Genomic DNA, 24,073 nt, shown 5'->3' with positions numbered 1-24,073 from the left:
TCCATTTTATAAAACATTGTCTAAAAGGGTAGCGGAGAGTTATATTAGCTTCCATCATATGATCTAAGAGGATGCTCTAACCACCATATAGATTTATGATTTGGATTGGCCGTTTAAAATCTCTTCTTCAAGAATTATTGTTTTGTTTAGGCTTATAAATTTTTCCTTATTAGTCCATTTTATAAAACATTGTCTAAAAGGGTAGCGGAGAGTTATATTAGTTTAATGACAATGTAAGTTGCTAAGATTCATAGGCGTAGCCAGGATTTTCCTAAAGGGGGGGGAATTACAAAATTTTTGGGGGCTTCGCCCCCAGACCCCTTTTTTGGGCCGGGTTATTAATCCTATATATATTTTAAAATTTTTTTAACAAATAATAAGCCCGGAAGAAATATGAAATATATTTTTATTAGTTTATTGTTAATATAGATAGATCACACAAAAATGTAATATTAATTTATGTTATGTCATAAGATAGATCATACAAAAACGAGGTAATAATTTATGTTTTGTGTAATATAAGATAGATCATACAAAACGTGGTAATAATTTATAATGTTATATGGAATTTTCTTTTAGAATTTGATAATTCATTAATTATTTCAGTATTATCTGGTGTTAATTCCTGATGAATATTTAATAGCGCTAAACCATTTAATCTATTTTGCGAGGTAGTATGTTTTTAGTCTTCTTAAATTAGAGAAAGTTCTTTCATTTGTACATGTCGTAATTGGGAGGCATGCTGAAATTTGAAATAATTTTGTTATGTTCGGAAATTCAATTAATGTGTTTACAAAATTCAGTACATTTAATGCATTATCAGGCTTTATATCCATTCTTTTTAAATTGGCAAACCAATATTTAAATTCACTTATTACTTCTAATTCGGTCCCTACCATATCTTGCAAATAAAAATTATATAAATACTGAATTTTATTTCTAATGTCATCCGAAATGTTCACAGATGGATTAGAGGATAACAAAATTTGAAAGTTACTTAGCAAAAGTTTATGGTTTAATAAACGTTCTTTAATCTGAGTTAAAAAAGTGTCCATAAGTGGTATAAAAATAATAATTTTGTAATACTTATCAACTGATTGTAAGGAAATATTATTCCTATGTACTTGTCTTGATACTATTCTTGGCATGCTTATTATCATATTCTAAGATTGCACTTTTTTTTTGAACTTTGTTAAAAATCGTTCTAAATTCACAATCAGCATTTTTTCTTATCTGTAAAATAGCATTATATGCATCTTCAGCGAAGATCAATGCCTGAACCATATCTTGGTTCACTCTTTGCAAGGCTCTGCATAATAATATCGTGTGGCAGAAGAGAGTGTTAATGCAATTAATGGCCAATAAAAACTCAGGATCTTGAATCGCTTTCAAGATTCCATTGGCTTCTGCCACCACTGATGTATCTGTCCATCCACATATTTCCTCCAATGCAACAATTATCGGGTCAACTAATGCAAGAAAAACTGCAAACGATTCATGTCGTAGGATCCATCTTGTAGGGCACATTTTCATAAGTTTATGATGATTATTGCCTCTTCCTTTGCCAAAAAATTTTTGAGGACATTAGATCTTTTTGGATACTTGAACATATCATATACCTTGCCTATTGTGCCTTTTTAAATATATGATTATAATTAAAATAAAAGTTTAATAAACCCATGGTACTAAGAATAACGGGAATTGAGCAACAATCAGAAATGGCTAGATTTAGGGAATGCGACGCACAATGTACATAAATTGCAGTAGGATATTTTTTTATTAAATGTGATTGAACACCGTTTAAATGTCCACTCATAGCACTGGCACCATCATATCATTGTCCCCGCATAAAATTAACATTAATTTAAAATTTTTTAAGATGAACATCAATTGTGTTAGCAAGACATTCACCTCTTATATCTTGAATCGGAATAAATTGCAAAAAGTCTTCTTTTATTTGAACTTCATCTATATAAATGATAATAATTTATATAAAATAAATATAAATTTTACCATTTTCAGAATATAAATATCGAGCACACAAGGACATTTGCTCTATGCCAGATATATCAGTTGATTCATCTGCCAAGACTGAAAAGAATGGAGACTTGTTAATGTTGGCAACTATCATTCTTAATATTAAATCATTACACACATCAATGATTTCGTTTTGAATGGTGGGGCTTAAATACGTAGCATTTTTCGGTGCATTTAACAAGTTAATCCTGAGCTCATCATCTCCAATTGCTCGGTTTCTGAGAATAGCTCTAAAGTTTCCATCATTTTCATTTGCCTGAATCTCGATGACCTCTTAATGCCATACATTGATTTCCACATGTAATTATTGCATCTATTATAGGAGATAATTTTAGTCTATTTTCATTTGCCATTTTCTTTTTACCTTGATCTTTATAAAAAATAAATAATTATAAGGCCATAAAATATGAAACCCAAAAGGTTGGCCAATTAAACTGGTACCTTTGTGGGTCTCTTATAATAATTTTTAATGGTTTACCTATTATATGAATGATAGAATCTCTATCATAAGCATTAATTGCTCAAAGAGATGATATAATATTTTGTGTATTTTTATGGTATAAATTGTTTTGATGATTTTCAAAATTCTCCCCTGCATCTTTCCAACGTTTATATGGGCAATTCACAAGTCGCTTTAATTTTTGTTCACCTTTACCAGCATATTATGGTCCAAATAGAACACAATATTTACAATAAGCCCCATTTTGTGAAGGTGAGTAAGCCAATCAAGGCCAAGTGGTAAACCAATTAAATTAAAATTTTAATTTCCTTCTAGATAGATCTCTTGGAAATTTAAAATTATTGGGTGGCCTATATATACTCTCTAGTATATTAAAGTCTTTGGGGACTACATCCAATTGAACATAATTGCTTATGTCAAATGGTAAAGTACCTAAATAAACTATTTACATATTTTTAAAATAGAAATTTTACTATCCATATTTTGAACTCTTGACTGTCTAAGATTTACTGCAGATCTTTCATCAACGACATCAACTTAAAAAAATGCAAATTACATAATGATATTAAAATAAAATACCTATTGGGATTACCTGGATGATAGGATTACTTTTCTCATTCTCTAGCACAATCTCTAATATTTGATCATCTTTTTGATAATCAATAACAACTAATAATAATAATTATGTTAATATTCAAATAGTTCTTACTTGAATCAAGGTCTCTTATATTTAGAGAATTATTATCTCCCAGCAACATCACTAAAAAAAGATATATAAATTCATTATAAATATAAAATATACGTTCATCAATCCTTGTTAAATTTATTCTAATATCCTTCTTTTTTGATATATTTTCATGATTGTTACATAATATTTCTGATACCCTATTTTCACTTGAAATTGAATCAATTTTCTTGCGATGATGATCTTGGTAGGAAATTAATGTTTATTATAATAAATATAGAATTACCTTTTTCATTTACATTCTTTAAAAAATATTTTCTGATGTCCATATCAATCTTAAAACAAATATGATGCTTGTTGCTCGGTCAAAAAATTGCAAAATATATTTTAAAAATAAATTGGAAGGAAATTTAAAAAAATGGGAATATGGTTATGTTAATTTTTTATTAAATTTATAAATTAATTTTATTAATAATTTTGTAATTAAATTTTACTTTAATTAAGAAAAATAAATTAATATAATTCATTATATAAAATTATAAAAAATCATATTTTTATTTATTATTTTATTTAGTATTTTTATAGATCTATTAATAGTAATTATATAAAATTGACTTTTGTCTTATGACTTATATATGGCTTATATTTCTTTTTTTTAAATACATTTTTGTATCACTTTTTTTATATATATTTATATATAAATCTTTTTAAAAAATATAAATTATAGTCAATAGTTTAAGTTTAAAAAATTATTAACTCTCATTATTTCTTTCATTATTGTTTAAGAAGATATATGCATACATTTTTGAGAGACAGAGAGTGGGAAGATGGAACGTATTTTTTATTAGTTTAAAATGATATTTACGAAAAGTGATATATTTCTGAAGAAAGGGGGGGTTTCCCCTTTTCCCCCTTTCTGGCTACGCCTATGCTAAGAATTATATTATTATATGGTTTTTAAAAACCATTATTAATTGAGGCATATGTATGAATTAATTAACCTTTTTTAATCATTTGTAATTTTTAGACGCTAAATTTTTTTATATCAGCAATTGAAAATATTTTATAATGTAATAAATAAATTTTGTATTAAAAAATATTATTTTTAGAAATGTCTTGTATTGTTTTAATTATTTATATGCTATTTTATTTTGTATGCATAAATAATAAATGACAAAATATGAAATTCAGAATAATTGTTCAGAGTGAGCAAATTTTAAAAAAGAATAATATATTAATATAAAACCCGGCCGAAGTCCAGCACGCCCCCGTCCCCATAAATATTTTTTTAGTTGAACCTCCTGAGATTGTAAAGGCTAGCGACGCCCCTGACATTTATACAATTTAGTTCGAATGAAACTAAAGCGTGTTGGGTTGAAAATACACGGCTTGCCGTGCCGTCCTTAAATGCGAATTCATACGTTCTATTTAAATGCACGATATTTGTTTTTCCTTAGCTTTTAGATTCGTAACTGAAAACTTAGATTCGTAACTGAAAACTTTGATTCGGAAGAAACTGAGAATCCTTGTCCACATACCCCTAAATACCCTGGTCATAGTAGTATTCCTCCCATGTTTGCTGTTATGGACTCGCGTATCGGGCCAGAGCATAACAGATAAAGTTAATTTTTTCAATTAGCCATATATGTCGAAAACAACCTGCCAAATTTAATCTATAAACTCATTTAAGCTAACTTTGAAATATATAGATTGATTTACTAATATTATGGCCAGTGGCATCTAGGGAAGTGTAATATATAGCTCAAGAGATATGATAAATTTGTAAATTCTATTGATCACCCTCCAAACCAAATTCGGTGAAATATATCTTAACCAAATTTAATTCAACAAATTATTGTTGTTGCGTTAGTCATTGGGTTCTATTTTTTCTTATAGCTACCTGTTTAGGTTTTTCTAGAACCACCTCTCATCATTTAAAATGATTTATCATGTTATTCTTTTTAGTCTATACATCATCCGTCAAATTATTGATTTACGCTAGTCATATTTTAGCTAAAATTTTAAATTTTTTGCAAAAGAGTATGGTACGATTAAAACACCGTTATCTCTTATTAGAAATAAAATTAAATGCCAAATATGAAAATTCTTTTTTTAATGTCTCAGAATCAGATATTCTTGATATTATCAAAAAATACGTGAATGTATTGCATGGTGATTATGGAAGTGGTATAGTGGACAATTCATTATCAATTAAATACTATCAGCCCAGTTCAAGAATATTAATATTGAGACTAAATAAAAAAGGACACCTAATAGTAGCTTCGGCAATTCCACTTATTTGTAAAATAGGATCATATGATGGATATTTTAAAACTATTTATGTTGGTGGTACAATTTTGAAATGTCAAAAAATGCTATTAAAATATTATAAATCAAGTATAAAAAATCTAAATAAAAATATTTTATCATGAATTTTAATTAGCAGTCTTATAAATAAAATATCAAATTTGATAATTAAATTCAAGATTTAAGAAATATAATAGTATTTATTATTTATGTGTAAAAATAATTTTTACCTAAAATGTATAGAGTATATTTATAATCAAAATTGTACTGATATAATAAAATTACAGGATTTGGAATTTTTAGCAATTTATTTGCCAAAACAAAGTGTTTTTTTTTGTTTTTCTTTTTATTTCAAATTTAAAAGTGTATAAATTTAAAAATACTTGCCTATATATCAGTTTCATTGATCACTGAGGTAAATTTGCTAAAAATTGAGTGCTATTCTATTTATTTTGGATTTCCTGAGTTTTAATCTATATTTTTTAAAAAATCCAGGCTGAATTGCTAAAAATAGACCAATTATCAAACTAATTAAAATAATAGTGCTGTTTCCCATTCTATTATATCCTTTCATTTTTACTTGTCCCCAATTCCTTTCAAACTTGAGACTCCATTCTACTAATTTAGCATTAATCACGAAAATAAGAGTAGTCTACCTTTCCTATTATATTAAGGTAATTGAAACCTACCATATTTAATTATTGCACTCAAAATTTATTTTATCATATAATAAAATCAATCATTAAAATATTTTTATCTTTCTGTATTTTGTTATTAAAGACAAATTTTTTATAAAAAAAATGTTTTTCAATATATACACTAAAGTAATTGGCCATAATTACTAACCTTGACATTAAGTTATTATTTAAATTAAATTTTGAATATATATATAAAATAATAACAAATTAATAATTGTATATAGCTAAACATTAAAATATGTTATATAATAATATGTAGATTATCTAAATGGTTCAATTGAATTTATCAATCTCACTTGCAAATAGTAAGAATTTTTTTATAAATATAAAAAATATACATCTAATGTTATTATAGAATAGTCTTGCAATATTTTATGTATTAACTTTTATTTATCCTCTGCCAAATATTTAAGTAGTTCTATGTCACTTTAAAAAATTTTTTTAGCAAAATATTTCTATTAATATTAATCCTAGGAATTAAAACCTATTAAATATATTTTTAGCAAAATATTTATATTAAAATTAATACTAGGAATAAAGAACCTATTTTTTCTGTTTTTTTTAAAATGTAATACTATTACAAATAATACTGCCAATATTATATTTTTTATTACCACAATCATTTTATATTTTTCCCATTTTGTTTAGTTTCATTAAAAAAATAATTTCTTTTTTTTAATAATTTTTTTAAAAAAAATTTGTAGCAGCTTTTTCCAATCCTGATGTTTTTTTTATATTCCTGATTAATACCAATATGAAACTTAAAAAACAACAGTAGGGGAGACCTTTCCTAGTTTAACATGGTGGTAAACCACCTGATCCCATTTTAAAATTGAGATATGATATTTAAATCTTAATATATAATTTAGACCTTAATTACCAGTTTGATGCACACCAGTTTTACTCTGATAACCACATCAAAACAAAACAAAGATTTAGGGATTTACATTACCATTAAATAAATAAAATAATTGGTAATTCTTCCCCTCAAAATGTAATAAAGTAAAAGGAAGAAATAACTCTAAATAAATAATAAAGACCAAATGAGAGTGCTGACTCATGGACAGAGTTGTCAAGTCAAAATTTTCAAATTGCTGGAAAAATTTGGTATTATGTGGGAGAAGTTTTTCTTTTTATTTCAACTTTAAAAGTGTAGAAATTTTAAAATACTTGCCTATATATCAGTTTCATTAGCCACTGAGGTAAATTTGCTAAGAATTGAATGCTATTCTATTTATTTTGGATTTCCTAAATCTATATTTTTCAAAAAATCCAGGCTGAATTGCCAAAAATAGACCAATTATCGAACTAATTAAAATAATGCTGTTTCCCATTCTAGTATATCCTTTTATTTTTACCTGTCCCCAATTCCTTTCAAACTTGAGACTCCATTCTACTAATTTAGCATTAATCATGAAAATAAGAGTAGTCTACCTTTCCTATTATATTAAGGTAATTGAAACCTACCATATTTAATTATTTCACTCAAAATTCATTTTATCATATAATAAAATCAATCATTAAAATACTTTTATCTTTCTGCATTTTGTTATTAAAGACAAATTTTTTATAAAAAAAATGTTTTTCAATATATACACTAAAGTAATTGGCCATAATTACTAACCTTGACATTAAATTATTATTTAAATTAAATTTTGAATATATATATAAAATAATAACAAATTAATAATTGTATATAGCTGGACATTAAAATATGTTATATAATAATATGTAGATTATCTAAATAGTTCAATTGAATTTATCTATCTCACTTGCAAATAATAAGAATTTTTTTATAAATATAAAAAATATACATTTAATGTTATTATAGAATAGTCTTGCAATATTTTATGTATTAACTTCTATTTATCCTCTGCCAAATATTTAAGTAGTTCTATGTCACTTTAAAAATTTTTTTTAGCAAAATATTTCTATTAATATTAATACTAGGAATTAAAACCTATTAAATATTTTTTTAGCAAAATATTTCTTATTAAAATTAATACTAGGAATAAAAAACCTATTTTTTCTGTTTTTTTTTAAAATGTAACACTATTACAAATAATACTGCCAATATTATATTTTTTATTACTACAATCATTTATATTTTTCCCATTTTGTATAGTTTCATTAAAAAAACTAATTTCTTTTTTTTAATAATTTTTTTTAAAAAAATGTTTGCAGCAGCTTTTTTCAATCCTGATGTTTTTTTTATATTCCTGATTAATACCAATTTGAAACTTAAAAAACAATAGTAGTGGAAACCTTACCTAGTTTAACATGGTGGTAAACCACCTTATCCCATTTTTAAATTGAGATATGATATTTAAATCTTAATATATAATATAGACCTTAATTACCAGTTTGATGCACACCAGTTTTACTCTGATAACCACATCAAAACAAAACAAAGATTAAGTGATTTACATTGCCATTAAATAAATAAAATAATCGGTAAGATTGGCCCCTCAAAATGTAATAAAGTAAAAGGAAGAAATAACTCTAAATAAATAATAGACCAAATGAGAGCTCTGACTCGTGGACAGGGTTGTCAGGTCAAAATTTTCAAATTGCTGGAAAAATTTGGTATTATGTGGGAGAAATATGAAAATTGCTGTAGAAATATAAAAATTCTAAAAAAAAATTTTTGCGGGCCATAGTAAGTCGGTAACTATTTTTCAAAATAAAATAACATCTTGATTTAATAAAATATATTAATTTATAAAAAAAACCAACTATCTTTTTTAAATATAAAAGAATGTAAACAAGATAAAATTTTATAAAAAAACGATTTTAATTTTACAATTAAAAATATATTTTATGCGAATGTCCTGCAAAACGACCGCAATTGGAAATCTACCGTGTGTGTGTATAACATTATAGGAATAGGCATTTAATTATCACGTTTAAATACATAATGTACTCCAAAAATAAGAAATAATACAGATGCAACTACAGTTAAGCAATTGTAATCACTTATCTAGTAGTACAACATTCACAGAGATACTTATCATCACAATGTTGGTAGAATCTTTTCCCCATAATATTTAACAACTCTAATATAAATGAAAACTATACTTGTAGAACAAAAATGAGCAAGGCTATTATCAATGTTTTAGGACCTAAATCCAGGAGGTCAATTCTTAACGATTTGAAAGATGGGCATACATATGCAATTCTAACAGATGCATCTAATAAGGGAAATATTAATATTTCCCTTGATCCTCCGCTATTTCAACAAAATTAAGGTCGTTTCAATAAAACTATTTTATTTTTTCCCCACAAATAGTGAAAAATCCAAAGACATAGCTAACCATATAATGGTAAACATAGCAGATTCGAGATTATCAATGAATTGCATGTCAGCTTTCTGATCTGATAATGCCTCAGTGAATTTGGTAAAAACAGAGTGTATTTACAGAATTGCAGCACAATGTTGGTTGCGATATGTTCCTAATACCCGCCATCGATAGAGTTTTAAAATTTTATAAACCTTTAAAACAAAATTTCTTAAATAAAAATTATAAAAGCTGTCCTAACATTTTGAAAATTTTTTTCAATAATGAATGGCAGAGGTATATTTAGGAATGATTTCACATGTAGGAAATCTACTACATGCTGTTAATGTGTAGTTGCAATCAGAAAAATCTTAATAAAGATACACAAAATTATGCTGCAGATGTGTTCAACTTTACACTTTAAAATTGACAATAAGTGCCATTGCTAAAACTTAATTATATTTTATTTGAGAATTAAATAATAGAACTAAATGTTTACCGTCGTTATTGAGATATTTATAAAATTCCTGGCATGACATATATATTTGCTCGGCCTCTAATGTTGTTAAACAATCCGATTTCTCTCCTTTTTCCAGGCAGTCCTCATCAGGCTAAAAATGCGTTCGGATGAGGCATTAGAATGAGGTAAGGAGAATACATACTCGCATATTTTTTCCAAGCATGGGGATTTATCGTTTTTACGAAAAAATTCTACCCATTTCTCCTCTGCTTTTAGACCATCTAACTTTAAGTATTTTGGCGAATCATAAAAAATAGAGAGAATATAAATCTCCTCAAACAAGACATCAATGTCTTTCGGTATTTTTAATACATTTATAAAATTATAAAAACCATCAATTGATGGTTTCTGTTCCAAGGTCATAATACATTTGTAAATATAGTTATTAAAATCAAATTTTGATTGTAAATATTCTAAAATTGTCTTAATAAAAATATCTGCTTCATTTAAAAATGCATTAATTAGAGTATTATTTGAACATTATAATATAATATTTTTAGCAATAGCGCTATAAAATTTATTATCAATTTTTAACTGTAGAGATGAACAGAGCTTAGCATGATTTTGTGAATCTTTTTTAATAAAGAATATTCTGATTGCAACTGAATATTAACTGCATGAAGTAGATTTCCTACATGTGAAATGAATCCCAAATATGCTTCTGCCTAGTGTTGTTAAACGGCTCATTTTGAGCCGATTTTTAATAACTGCTAACTCAATATTTTATTAGGAAAAATATTATGCAAGCCTTAAGATTTTGCTCATCGGTGGCACAAAGGTTTAAACATCTATTGACAAAATCTCGAGGCTTAGACAATAATTATCTGGCTAAAATATTGAGTAAGCCGTTTTTAAAAATCGGCTCAAATCGAGCCGTTTAACAACACTACTTCTGCCATTGCACTTATATTGGAGTTGTTAAATATCATGAGAAAAAGATTCGACCCACATTGTGATGATATAGCTCTGTGAATGTTGAACTAGATGATAGATGTATACGATTTCCGCAAATGTGATTGCATCTGTATTATTTATTATTTTGAGAGAATATTTTCCTATTGCAATGCAATCGATGTTGATATACTCCCCTGTACTGACTTATATGAATGAAATGATGTTGATTTATTATTGGATAAAAATAGAAGAGGATAGAAAAAATTTACATACTAGACATGTTTTTCGAATAAATATTTAAAATTTATTTTATAAATATAAAAATAATCAATTAATGTCTCTCAAAATTATTATTTATATATTAAAATGTTAAAATACTAAAATAAAAAAAGCGGGAGAAATTAAAAAATTGCGGTAGACTTCGGGAGATTTCCAATTGCGGTAGTTTTGCGAGAGAGAGATGTCTGCGTGTAAACTAAAAAATTGCGGGAGTCTCCCGCTGATGGGGGGAGACATGGCAACTCTGCTCGTGGATAGTGTTGTTAAACGGCTAGATTTGAATCGATTTTTAAAAAAGGTTAACAAACCAATATTTTAACTAGGAAAATATAGCCTAAGCCTCGAAATTTCGCTAATACGGATCCAAATCTTTGTGCCAGCTATGAGAAATAAATCTTTAGGCTTGCGTAATATCTTTTTGATAAAAACATTGATTTAGCCCTTTTAAAAATTTGGCTCAATCGAGCCGTTTAGCAACACTAATTGTGGACTATGGAGAGTTTCTACTGGCTAAGAGACCTTAAAGATTATTATTTAGTGTAATGTTTTAAACGACACGATTTGAGTCGATTTTTAAAAACGGCTAACCCTATATTTTAGCCAGAAAAATATTGCCTAAGCCTTGAAATTTCGCTAATAGATGTCCAAACCTTTGTGCCATGAGCAAAATTTTTAGGACTTAATATGGTTCTTGTTAAAATATTGGATTTGTCATTTTATAAAAATCGGCTCAGATAGAGCCGCTCTAAGACACAAATTTCGTGCTTATATAAAATTATTATAAAAAAAAAGAAATTGCGATAGAAAGTAATCGAATACGAATTGAATAATTTGTATTCGAATCATGAATAAAATAAGAATAATATATTTTACTATTCCTATACGAAGTAGTAAATTATTCTATTCGTTCAAAATGCTGAATACGAACAATTCAATATCCAATTTGTATTTGCTTTTGAATAGACCTAGGAATAAATATGTCCAGATATAAAATAAAATAGGAATAATAAAATTATAAAAGAAAAGGCGATGAAAAAAATATATGATAATTTATATTTAAAAAAAGGAGGGGGGGATTTTAAAATAATCAAAATATTGACCAACTTAAATAAATGCCAGAGAATTTGAACAATGGTGTCCATCTCCAAGTATGAAGTTACAAGGATAGAAAAGTTCCCAATTCTAAATTTTTATTTCAAAATCAAACAACAATCACACCAATGAACATACAAACCAATATACAGTTTGCTTCACTAGTAACTTCTATTCAAATTTATATATTCAAATCGATTCTAGTCGAATTAATCTAAACTATCCAAAAATTTGATTCGTTGATAAGACTGTAATAATGTATTGAACAATGATGAAATTCTATATTTATACACGATGCGATGATTCACATCAACCTCCCACACATCCACATAGATAAATAATTTAAAATGTTTGTATTAATACTGATCAATATAGTCCAAATAATTATCTTGTACTGATATATATATATTGCTAAAAGAGTGGGTCAATAGCGAAATGCATTCTGCAAAGGCTATAATTATATGAAAATGAAGATAACATTACTACAAATAATAAAGTTGAAGGTTAGAACTTTGCGGAAAAAGAGATTTCATGAAAAAAATTATAAATTTATGCGATATAATATACTCATGGTCTATATGTCAGTCTAAAGATTCGGCGATTCTAGATAGTACATACTTTTAAAGAGAATGATAAAGTAAACGCTGAATAAATTTTAAGCCCAAAAAATATTATTAAGGATTTTTCCACTATTTAACTACACTTTCAAAATTAACACATATCTAAAAAAAGCGCTGTTAATTAATTTTTTTATAGTACCGAAAGTGTCAAATAGAAAAAGATGGAACAAAATGTTTTATTTTTATTACAACTTTATATTATATTTATTATGCAAATCCCAAAATTCAAAAATATAAAATGGTTAAAAATTAGATTGATAATATTTTTCAACAATTTTAATGGCGATTGTTTTTAAGATCGTTCATTTCTCAGCATAATGAACACTATTTCAATAAGTGCAGAGGGTCGTAAGGGTGCATTATAAAATTGTTTACACCTAAAAGAATTTAATAAAGCCTATCTTCCCCAGAAAAAAACGTTTTTTCTTATCGTGAAAATGAGTACTAGCACTAATTTCTTCCATATTTTTATCATTATCTTTCATCAAAAAAAATTATAACCCAAAAAGGAGAGACAGGGGCTAGGTAAATCCCGAAGCTTGGCAAACCTCTTAATCTTATTTTAAAATTAAAGAGACTAGAAGGCTTAAATTTTTATCCTAATATGCTTATAGAAATTTTAATGTAAAATTCAAAAGATTTTTACATTATAGAATTTTAATTTTTTATTATGTTATATAATGATTTAAATTTTATAACAAAATTTATTTTAACCCTCTTTTATAATTTGAGAAAGTTTTATGAGTATTTATTTTGTCTAGAAATTATTCCAATCATGATTAGTCAATTTCGAGCTAGGGGGCTTGCTAAACCATACGCATATATTATGGCAGTTAATATGAAAAAATTCTTGTAGGAAAATATCATGGCTGTGTATGATTGGTTTTTAGGATATGCTAATAAATCATAAGCTTTTTTTATGTTCAAAATGTTTATTAAATCTCCAATATTAAATTTCAATTTATTAGCTTCATTTTTATTCTCAATAAATTAATAAAATTATTTCATCCGTACCATTATTAATAAATAAAAATGCATTTCATTAAAGCCTAAAAAAAACTAATGGTTTAGTAAGCCCCTTGCAGTGGTTTACCTAATTTCGTTATTATGGAGTATATTTATAGGTATCAATTTATATATTGTTTTTTTACCATATCTTAAAAAAACAAGAGTTTTAGCCGATTTTGTAAAAATCGGTTCGATTAGCCCCAGTTTCCTCTATAGTGTTGACTTTTCATTTGGCCAAAAGTAATATGACTATACTGAAAGTAATATTATTAATTGAAGGCTTCATTTAGACTAATAAAAATTACAGCAGATTTATAGTTATTTTTTTAAATTTATTTATATAAATATCAGACCTAATTATTAAAAACTAATTAATCAAAAATGATATAAAGTAACGAGCTCTAATGTCATTACCTAATATTTTTGAAAAAAAAGTAATTACCTAACTTTTGTAACACGTTACTATCCCAGAATGTTTGCATCTATGCTATAACTTTAAAGAAATTAGTCATCAATAATGGGACAATTAAATTTTTTTATTAAATTACTTTGTCCCTCAGTCATATTTTAAACATCTAATTTATTTATCTGTCTATTTTTAGTTTTACGCTACTAACTAAAAGATTCTACTAACGATTTTAAATTGTAACTGAGAGCATGTGACCAAATGCATTTTTATATAGTATTTTTTAGCTCATAAAAGAGATTTCATAGTATTTTGGCCAAATTTGATTATTAACCATATTATAAATATAAAAAATACAATATTTTTCGATTTGATTTGATTTATTTTAGATGGGGGAAAATGTCTTAATATAACAGTCCTTATATTTATAACAGTCCTTATATTTTCCCTTAAATGATCAATGTTGGGAACAGTTTTCTTATTTAGTTTAAATAAGTATCTTTCTTATATGTATCAAATAGGATTTACTAAATCATTAAAATTATTTTTCGATTTTCTTTGAAAATTCAAAATAAATTTAACTAACAGGGAAATCTGCTGGAAGTTAATGAATTCAATTATTTAACAAGAACTTGCTAAGTTACATCTGCCAACTTAGTTAATTATATTATTTTTCATTTTGTAGTTAATCTAATTTAAATACTTACCGTTCTAATATAAACCTTTTTGATTTTTATCAAACATAAAAAGGGAATCTTTAAAAAAATGATTCTATAATCGTTTTTTAAATTAAAAAAATTAAATACCCTCCTATTCTTGGTAAGATTCAAAATTTTATAATAAATAATAATATAATTTTAAGAAAATAAGGTTCTATTTTATTTTTTTTGATTTTGTATAAAGCTTTTAATAAAACTTATTTTTCCAACAGGATTTAAATGTATCATATTCAACAAAATACCATAATTAAGGCAAGACAATGTAAATTTTGACGAACAACTTTCATGAATCAATCAGGATTGGGAATTGATACATTTTTAAACGATTCCACCCCAACCACCAAATTCCCAAAAGAATATTTTAAATTAAAAGAAGATTTAGCCGAGTGTCAAATCAATACCCGTACAGACACTTTTGATGTTATCGCTATAATTAGTGGTGTTTATATGGTACTTTGCATCATATTTATAGTCTGGTATTTGGGATACGTGAAAGGGAAATCTATCAGGCACAAGGAAATGGAAAAGGCCTTAACAAATGAGAGAAGAAACACGCTAAAATTGTATAATATATCTATTCCAGAAAAGCCAAGGGACGTAAAGGTGAAATACGATTTTAAACAAGGTCTTAAAAATGAAACTGTATTGACATAATATTTATAAAAATTTTAATCTTATTTGAAGAATTAGAAAAGGCTATATTCTATAACGGCGAAGCTGTCATGTGATTAATTATATTTGTGTAAATATTTTTTTTAAATTGTTAAGATATTTTGATTTTATTTTCATTATTAAAATAAAATAGATTAATTTTTTTGTTTTGTTAAAGTATTTCAACTATCATTTTCTTCTTTTCTACCATTGTCTAATGGTGATTTTTCAGATTAAATAATATAATTTTCAAAATAAACAAATGGAACCTAACACGAACCAAAATTTGTCCTTATTTGAAACCAAGTCGAATACATTAAAATGAGATGTGAAACCGTTACTAATAATTTATATTCAGAGATCCTGGATTCGATCCTAAATTTGTCAATTTTCCCGGATTGATAATCCTGAATTAAATTGAGGATCTTGATCGAGATCATTTTTTTTAATATTCGATCCCGATCCTTTTAAAAATTAATTTTTTACTTAAAAAGGAATAAATAAAATAAAAATTGTGAAAATTAAATTAATTTTTTTAAAAAATATCTATCTACATCATATTTTATCAACTTCCATTCCACTATATTTTATATTTCATCAATTTTCTAAATTTTATCTAGAACGAGATTTAAAGCCTAATTTATCTAATTATAGTATATATAATATAAATAAATTCTAGGTTTTAATAATGTCCTCCATTATAGATTTAGAAGATAATATATCTACTATTGATGTGACAGCAGATATAAGTGAAAATGAGAATCTTTTACCATTTCATAATTTACATAAGTATTTTACTTTATGTGAAGTTGATTTGATCAGTACAAAATGCTATTTTTGTAAGAATAAAATATCTTCTTCAATTAGTAGTTCAAACCTCAAAGTCTAAATATAATATTAAATTTAATCAATATTTAGACCATAAATACGAATACGATACAGATGATGGGCTTTGCCTGACTATTAAATTTGAAAGTGCTAAGTTTTGCAGATACCTGATTTATTTGAATGAACGCTTATTTAATAACAAATTAATTATCATTTCTTAATATAGATTTCCTTTTCACTGTATGACAGTAACATTGGCAGCAATAATTCACTCAAAATTTAAGTTAAACTGGCCTTATATTAATCTGCCACAAAATGGTAAAAGAAAGGTTAATTGCCCATTTGGGAAATATGTAGGATCAACTACATGTAGATGCTTCAAATGAATGTATGGATGAAATAAATACTTTTTTGAGAAAAATTTTCACAAAATGTTCGTTTTATTAATAATATTTTTAATATTTATATTAATTTAAAAAAAATATTTATTGAATCTAACAAACCTTTGCCATCAAGCGCTCCACAGGAGCGCTTATTTAGTAAAGCTAAACATGTGCTTAATGAAAGACGGGGATTTTAAATGATAATAACTTAGAAAAATTTTAATAAATTATAATTGTTATACTTATGTTAGTTATACAATTACAATAAATTTATACCATATTTAATTTATGTTAATTTTGCATCGATTAAAAATTTCCTTAAATAAAAAGGATCAAAAAATGGTCGATCCTCTTTTTTGAAAAGATCGTGATTCGATCTTTTTAAAAAGATCGATTAACAAGTATGCCTATATTATTATATGAAGTAAGCTTTAAAACTTTTTTCTAAAATAAAAAAATTTGGTTCCGAGTTCAGCAAAAAATTCCCTAAACCATGTTCGGGTTTGGGGTTCCAAAAAAATTAGGACATAAAATTTTGTTAAAATAACAGAAACAGCATGGGTTTTTTAAAATTTATTTTATTATATTTAGTTTTTATTTGCAATAATAATAATTTATCATAATTATAATAATACAATATAATTAATAATATTTCTAAGGATAGCTTGGGTTCGATTAGACCAAAATTAAACTCAATTATAGTGATTTAGCCCTGGTGGTAATATAATAATCTATTAGTCTCGTTATTAATTTAAATAATGATAAAATTCCAATTTTAAAGTAGATTAAATTTCTTAAAAATATCAACTGAAAAATTCACGTAAAAGTAACTTGTATATAAATTTAAATAACATCAATCATCTCTTGTTAAATAAAAATCAATCATACAATTTACAAGATAATCTAATATTATCAACATAACATTGTAAACATTGATACAATATTTAAACGAATTACCTGATATCTTTATATATCATCACTGATGAAAGAATAACTTTGAAATTTTTGAACATTAAAAAAAAGGTTCAATAAAATTTCGAGGGTTCGAGTTTTCAGGATATTTACTGGGAGAAAAACGCAAAGATATCGCTTATCAATAATATACAACAAATTTATAAAATTAAAAGTAGAAAGAAAGAAATTCAGATTATAAAAATCGCGAATCAAATCTTGTTCATTGTATCAAAAATTGAAGGGAACGTCTATAATGAATATCATCCTCTGGGTTATAAATTTTTTAAGGTAATTAAAATTATGGAGTACTTTACTTTTCAATTAAATATTAGGTTTAAAAAAACCTCTATTAACAATTAAGATAATAATGTACCCAAGGTAAATGAAGCACATCATTCTGGCTGACTAAGCTGAACTTATGGGGCTGTATCATTGCAAATTGTGGGAACTTTACTTTCGTTGAAGAAACAATTTCTAAATATATCAAGAAATCATTACTATTTTTGAATCAAGATAATTTTATTTATGCAAAAACTCTTAACAACCTTTTTTAAATAAAAAAAATTATTATTCTTTTATGAAAATTATGCATATTTAATATTAAAATTATGACAATAAATAAGATATTTCACCTATCTTAATAAATCGTTTAATATTGTATTACAGCCCTAAAGTAAAAACTGACATCATTTTCGAAAGTTTATATTGAGAGAATTACATATGATTTTTAAAGATATAAAGCACACCAACCCCAACTTTTTGAGCTGATATAGATAAAATAAATGAATTTTTTTTTGATATACATTTTTAGAGCTCTGTAAAAAAAACTATCCGACCGATCTGACATAAAATATTGATTCATTTCAAATAACGCAAAAAATATAGGTTTTCAAGAATAATAATAAATTTTGTTTTTTTGTTAGTAGAATTTTATTTAAAATTAAAAAGAGTTATGTGTGAAAAAAGGTCCCCTTCTTAATCATTGTCATTCCTTCCAGAATCTGCAGATGTATTTTTTTTCTAGTAAAATTTGAGGAGGAGAAATAAATCGACTAAATAAGAGATTAAGATTCGCGTAATATATTTTAAAAACTTTCAAATACTATTTCTTTTTTTTCTCCGTAGTAGTGTTTCCAGAGTCCGAGTAAGCCAGTTTCCCCTTCTCCATTTTTTAAATTTAATAAATTATTATTTTTTAAAAGAAATGGAAATAATTTGAAAACCCGGTTCGTTTGTCTATGGGATTCTTTTTTTTAAACACTGATCACATTTGTTAAAAATAAATTTTGTGCTCATCCGAAAGTATAATATTTATTTATATAAATTCAAGTAAAAAATAATAATATAAATTATTATACAAAAAAAATTGTTATAAAAAATTTCATCAAATATTTTAGCATTAACTAATAAAAGGGCTTCAAGACTAAATTTTAAATAATATCTATATGAATATCATCTAATCTACACTTATAATTTGGAAGTGAGGCTAAACATCGATATCTTAGTCAAGAGTGAGTTAATTTTTGAAGAAATATGAAAATAACTTATCCTATAAAAATTAAATAATATTTTAAAAAATGTGAAAGGAAGAATTTCAATGTTTATCATAATCATTGAAGATAAAAAATGATTAATTATTAAGGCTTTTAAAAAAAAGGATTTGCATTATAAATATAATATAATTGGTGCAATATCTATAAAAAGGATGGATTATATAATTTAAAACATATCAGTCACTCGAAGGATAGGCCTAAGGCATTAACTCAATTCCAACCAAAAGTGGAGAGTTAAATTAGAACCAATATAAACAAGGAGGCATTTTCAAAAGAAAAAACATTGATACATAAAAGTTTAACAAAATATAGAATATGAAATGAATGATTGATTTTTTTATAAGAATCTATGGTCTATATTCCTACAAGTATTCCCATTCGGCGACACGATTTCTTGACAATTGTTTGATTCAATTTTCTTCGCATTTTCCTATAAAATTTGTTTTATTTTGTTAAATATATTTAATAATAGTGAGCAAAGTTTCAAGGCAGCGTTTCAAAATCCAAATAAAAAAGTTAACTTTTATTTTTTTCAATATGAAACGTCTAAATTCTAAATAAAAAAATGCTTGCTATATAATTAACAGAGGTATAAAACATCGTTAATATATGTTAAAAAAAATCTATTTTCTGAATATATTAATTTTAAAGGGGATTTGACAAATTCACAATTTTATAATTATACCAGAATGAGAAGATCAACCTTTTCATATATTCTCGGGTTAATATATGATGATATAAATCCAAAAATTACTAATTTAACAAACAAATTGATCTGAAGACAGATTATTTATTACCTTGAGGTAAAATAAATTTAATTCATTAGTAAATTATACATAAGATATTTAATTATTGGTTTTGCACAATTAGCATATAGTTCAAGGATTTCAAAATCCTGTATAGCCAACATTGTGAAAATCAATGCACAGCCAAATGTACATACATATATCCCTAAGCCCAATAAAAATGAATGGGAAAGAGTAAATTTATTATATTAAATTAAAGAAAATATATATTTATATTATATCTTTAGATTTCCCAAGAATTCCTCCTTCAATCCGGATTATAAAATTGTTTTGGGGCAATAGATGGTAAACATATCTATATCAAGAGCCCTCAAAATAGAGGCTCATAATCTTATGACTTTAAACATAGATTTTCAATTAACCTGTTAACCTTAACAGATATCAACAGAAAATTTATTTTTATATATGTGGGAGCATATGGAAAGCAGAGTGATGGCGGAGTATGAAAGAGCTCTTTATATAAAGGTTATATTATATTAATTTTAAAATATTCTAGGAATATAAATAATAGAATTGGTGAACAATACACTTGATCTGCCTGCTCTCAAGCCCTTTCCAGTTTTAATGAAGCCATGCTATTTGTAATGTCTGTTGAAGCCCTACCCCAAAAAATCTAACAATGGAATTCAACGTGAGGTTATTCCATGCCAGTGTAGGCATAGAAAGGAGTTTTGGGGGAATTGTTTAAAAAAATCTGAGTTTCTGATTAAGCCAATAGAAATTGGCCTAGCTATCATATAAATAGTCATAAAAACAATCTGTATCTTACACAACATAATCGTCAACATAGAAGGATCAGCTTCCAATGATGATACAGGTACTACAAATAGTTAAATTGAAATATATAATTATTAAACATCTTACGTATTTATAATACTAAAATTATGTAACCATCATAGAGATACAACAATGGTAAACCTTAATGCTAGACCATCATTACTTAGCAGAGAAAATAATTCTTCTTCAATGGAATCAAAAATTCTTAGAAATAAATTTAAAGATTATTTAAATTATTAAATTTGTTTATTTATATTGTAATAAATTTATTTATTATACATAATGTATGTTATTAAATGATATAAAAATTATATTAATTTTAAAAATATGTAATATAATACAAAAATATTAAATAAAAACATCACTTGTAAATATAAAATACATAAATATTACACATGTAAATATAAATATTACAAGTAAATATTAAAATACAAAAACATCATTTTAAAATACAAAAACATCATTAATATATAAAATAATAAAATATCATTTATATAATGCTATTATATATATCTAATTAAAGTAACATTTGCCTTTAGTTGATATAGGAAACTTAAAACCTCAATTTTAAATAATAGTTGGTTGTTTAAACTTAACTAAATAAATATAAATGAATCATAGATAAAAAATCCGAGATAGATTTTTTCCAATACATTTATTAACCTGTTAATATCATTTGTCACTTTAGGTTTTATCGTGTTTGAGGGTGACACACCATCTAAATTGACAGATGTTGGGTTTATGCATAAAATTTATATATTTCCTATATTTGTATTCATGCTTGCAAGCCTTTGAACCCGATGGCCTCCTTAGTTTCTCCTTATTTAACTGATCTTTAAAATTTTTCAATCTTTTACTTATATATAAAGCGCTGGTATCAAAATTAGGAAATTCCAAAGCTAAGCTAATTATATTCTTTGGAACCAATAACATATAATTGTTCCATAACAATGAACCTTTTATTATGGTCAGTATGTTCTTGGTTCCTGGTTCAATCAGTTCAGCTAATCTTTTTGTAATATCATCATTCCATGGGCTAAAAATATTATTGTGTCATTAAATATAATTATTCTTACTCTTTATAAGATGTTATCAATTTTATCACTTCAAAATTTAAAATACAAAACGGAAATGTGCCAAATTTAAAAGAATGCATTTAAAATGCATTATTTGCGTTTTGGAAAGCTGCGTTGAAACGTTCAATTTGTGCGCACTATAACGCAATTTAAGAAAATGAGAAAAGTAATATTTTTCACAACTTATGTCATTTTTATCATCAACTGGAAAAAACAGTAATAATTTTCCTAATCTAAGAATAAAGTTATGATAAGAAATTATAACATCGCCAATATTTCAGCTATTATATAGATGAAAAATGGAATGTATAAAATGGGTATTTTAGTTAAAAATATATACAATGTTTCAATTTATATAATATTCTTCAAATTCTGTTTCGCGATCACGATGCAACAGCTGATCAAGTTTTAAAATATTTTAATGAAATCAATTTTTCTTAAATTCCAATCATGTTTATAATAATTATTAAGATTAATAAAGAAGAATTGATCCAATCAAAAGATTTTATAAACTCGATCGTGCCTCGATTTTTAGGAGCACAAAAGAAATATTTTGATCAAATATAAAATAAAATATGAAAGGCGAAAATAAAATTTAGATGTTCTTAGCAATTGCTTGGGCCTGGACAACTTCCTTAGCGCTGCGTTAAAAGCACTTTCGATGTTAAAAATCCAGTCCAAAAAACGGCTCATTTCACACGTTCTAGGATGTTGAATCAGTTTATTCATTCGAATAAACTGGATATGGTGTAGTTCCTTCCATAAAATATTAAATTTATGGAAGGATGTCAAAAGTAAATAAAAATTGTTGAAAACGCCGAATTTACCTAATCAACCCATTGGCTACAAAATAAAGATCATCCGGAGCGTCTATAAACGAATTAACGTTTCTTTTCTGGGGTATGTTGATCGATAACTTAGGCTTAGATTTTTATTTTTTTATTATTTAATAATTTAAATATTCTATTATATCCAAAATTTCAAATCTTATTTCAAAGAACTTAAGTAAATTTTTTAAAAAAAAATAAATAAAAAAGAAGTTTAAAACTACATAATTTAAAAGGTATTGTGATTTTTACTTATTTCAATTCTTGAAAGAAAGTTCTAAGCAAAAACTAGAAAATACTTTTTTTTCATACTACTTGCTTAATAGTATGTCAATCAAAATACAATGATTAATAAAATGAAAATGATTTTTATCAGAGAGACGACCTGTAGAAGTCAATCTTTTAAGTCTGGTCCGAATTTTTTTAAAAAAATTCACTTTAAAACCTGGCGAGGGTTTGTTCATTGCCAGGCCGGGTCAGATCTGTGATTTTTATATATATCGATTAAAATTATATATAATGATTGTACTATATAGGTGGATCCACTCATTTTAATCCTTTTGCCATCTATAAAATTATAATATTCAATAAAAACAATACAGGAGGTTCTACTTTGTAAATAATTGATAATATAAAAAGTTTATAAAATTATGTGAGAAGATATTCTCGAGAGAAATTTATAAGATGGAAAAAATAAATTTTAATTCATCTGAATATCGACAAAGAGAACAATGTCGCCAAATTATATAAATAATATAAAGATAATAAAAAAAAAATCATTATGAAGAAAAGTTATATTTTCAAATATAAATTTTGTAAAATGTTTATGTAATAAGTGCTTTAGGGCTGTTTTCGTAGGAATGGCCCGGTTCGAAAAAATTTAGGATATTTTGCAGCGAGGGTGGCTCAAGTTCAGCCCAACCGGAATTTTAAAATTAAGTCGATCGGTTTAGAACCGTTCGAATTTCTTTAAAGGAAAATTATTTTGTATTTAAAACTCAACACAAATGTTTAAGAAATATGTAAGAAAATTTAATAAAGAGACCTTGAATAAAAAGAATAAATTTTAGAAATAAGTTAATGTATTATGACTAAAACAATGTTGTTTTTTTGTTTAATAAGTATGGTTGATAAATACAAGACTATCAAATCAAATCTATGAATTTGTATTTAAAATAAAAATTATCGCTTGATATCAGAAGTTTGATTTTAAAA

At 25.5% G+C, this 24,073-nt stretch overlaps 2 protein-coding genes and 2 long non-coding RNA genes across 6 annotated transcripts in view; 1 reads left to right on the top strand and 3 right to left on the bottom strand.

The window, feature by feature from the left end:
• Positions 1-1,236: 1,236 nt before the first annotated feature.
• On the bottom strand, positions 1,237-2,342 carry LOC135930060 (uncharacterized). The gene is made up of 3 exons (XR_010572717.1): positions 2,014-2,342; positions 1,678-1,968; positions 1,237-1,633 (listed from the first exon to the last, which is right to left on the bottom strand). It is a non-coding gene; the product is annotated as an uncharacterized LOC135930060 (long non-coding RNA).
• Positions 2,343-2,592: 250 nt separating this feature from the next.
• LOC135930254 (uncharacterized) lies at positions 2,593-3,511 on the bottom strand. Its single transcript, XM_065467035.1, has 6 exons — positions 3,469-3,511; positions 3,300-3,425; positions 3,207-3,257; positions 3,077-3,166; positions 2,971-3,033; positions 2,593-2,929 (listed from the first exon to the last, which is right to left on the bottom strand). The coding sequence occupies exons 1-6, from the start codon at positions 3,509-3,511 to the stop codon at positions 2,790-2,792; spliced, it is 513 nt and encodes a 170-aa protein (XP_065323107.1). The 3' UTR covers positions 2,593-2,789.
• Positions 3,512-6,400: 2,889 nt separating this feature from the next.
• On the top strand, positions 6,401-21,260 carry LOC135930005 (uncharacterized). Of its 3 annotated transcripts, none has more exons than XR_010572702.1 (6): positions 6,401-6,492; positions 20,024-20,175; positions 20,214-20,352; positions 20,406-20,643; positions 20,690-20,995; positions 21,078-21,260. It is a non-coding gene; the product is annotated as an uncharacterized LOC135930005 (long non-coding RNA). The 3 variants fall into 3 exon arrangements; XR_010572700.1 differs by having other exon boundaries at positions 6,402-6,492; positions 20,243-20,352; positions 21,078-21,258; XR_010572701.1 differs by lacking the exon at positions 6,401-6,492 and adding an exon at positions 16,490-16,870 and having other exon boundaries at positions 20,243-20,352; positions 21,078-21,258.
• LOC135930004 (metastasis-associated protein MTA3-like) overlaps positions 19,277-24,073 on the bottom strand; it is a 27,542-nt gene continuing 22,745 nt past the window's right edge. The window contains exons 16-18 of the mRNA XM_065466763.1: positions 23,388-23,425; positions 22,859-22,953; positions 19,277-19,802 (exon numbers count right to left, since the gene is read on the bottom strand). Coding sequence (XP_065322835.1) covers positions 19,727-19,802; positions 22,859-22,953; positions 23,388-23,425 — 209 coding nt within the window. The 3' untranslated portion in view covers positions 19,277-19,726. The remainder of the gene's footprint in view (positions 19,803-22,858; positions 22,954-23,387; positions 23,426-24,073) is intronic.

Source organism: Gordionus sp. m RMFG-2023, chromosome 5, assembly GCF_954871325.1.
Source record: "Gordionus sp. m RMFG-2023 chromosome 5, tfGorSpeb1-WG-v2, whole genome shotgun sequence".
NCBI lineage: Eukaryota > Metazoa > Nematomorpha > Gordioida > Chordodea > Parachordodidae > Gordionus > Gordionus sp. m RMFG-2023.
Note: the sequence above shows the minus strand (reverse complement) of the source record. Positions and strands in the feature narration are given on the sequence as shown.

What these genes read in the sequence shown, in the direction of transcription:
- LOC135930254 (XM_065467035.1), bottom strand. Translation starts at nt 3,511, where the DNA reads ATGGACATCAGAAAATATTTTTTAAAGAATGTAAATGAAAAAG. An exon ending in AAAGAATGTAAATGAAAAAG is followed by an intron (nt 3,426 to 3,468) that starts GTAATTCTATAT and finishes TTTCCTACCAAG; the next exon opens with ATCATCATCGCAAGAAAATT. An exon ending in AAGAGTTCAAAATATGGATA is followed by an intron (nt 2,930 to 2,970) that starts GTAAAATTTCTA and finishes TAGTTTATTTAG; the next exon opens with GTACTTTACCATTTGACATA.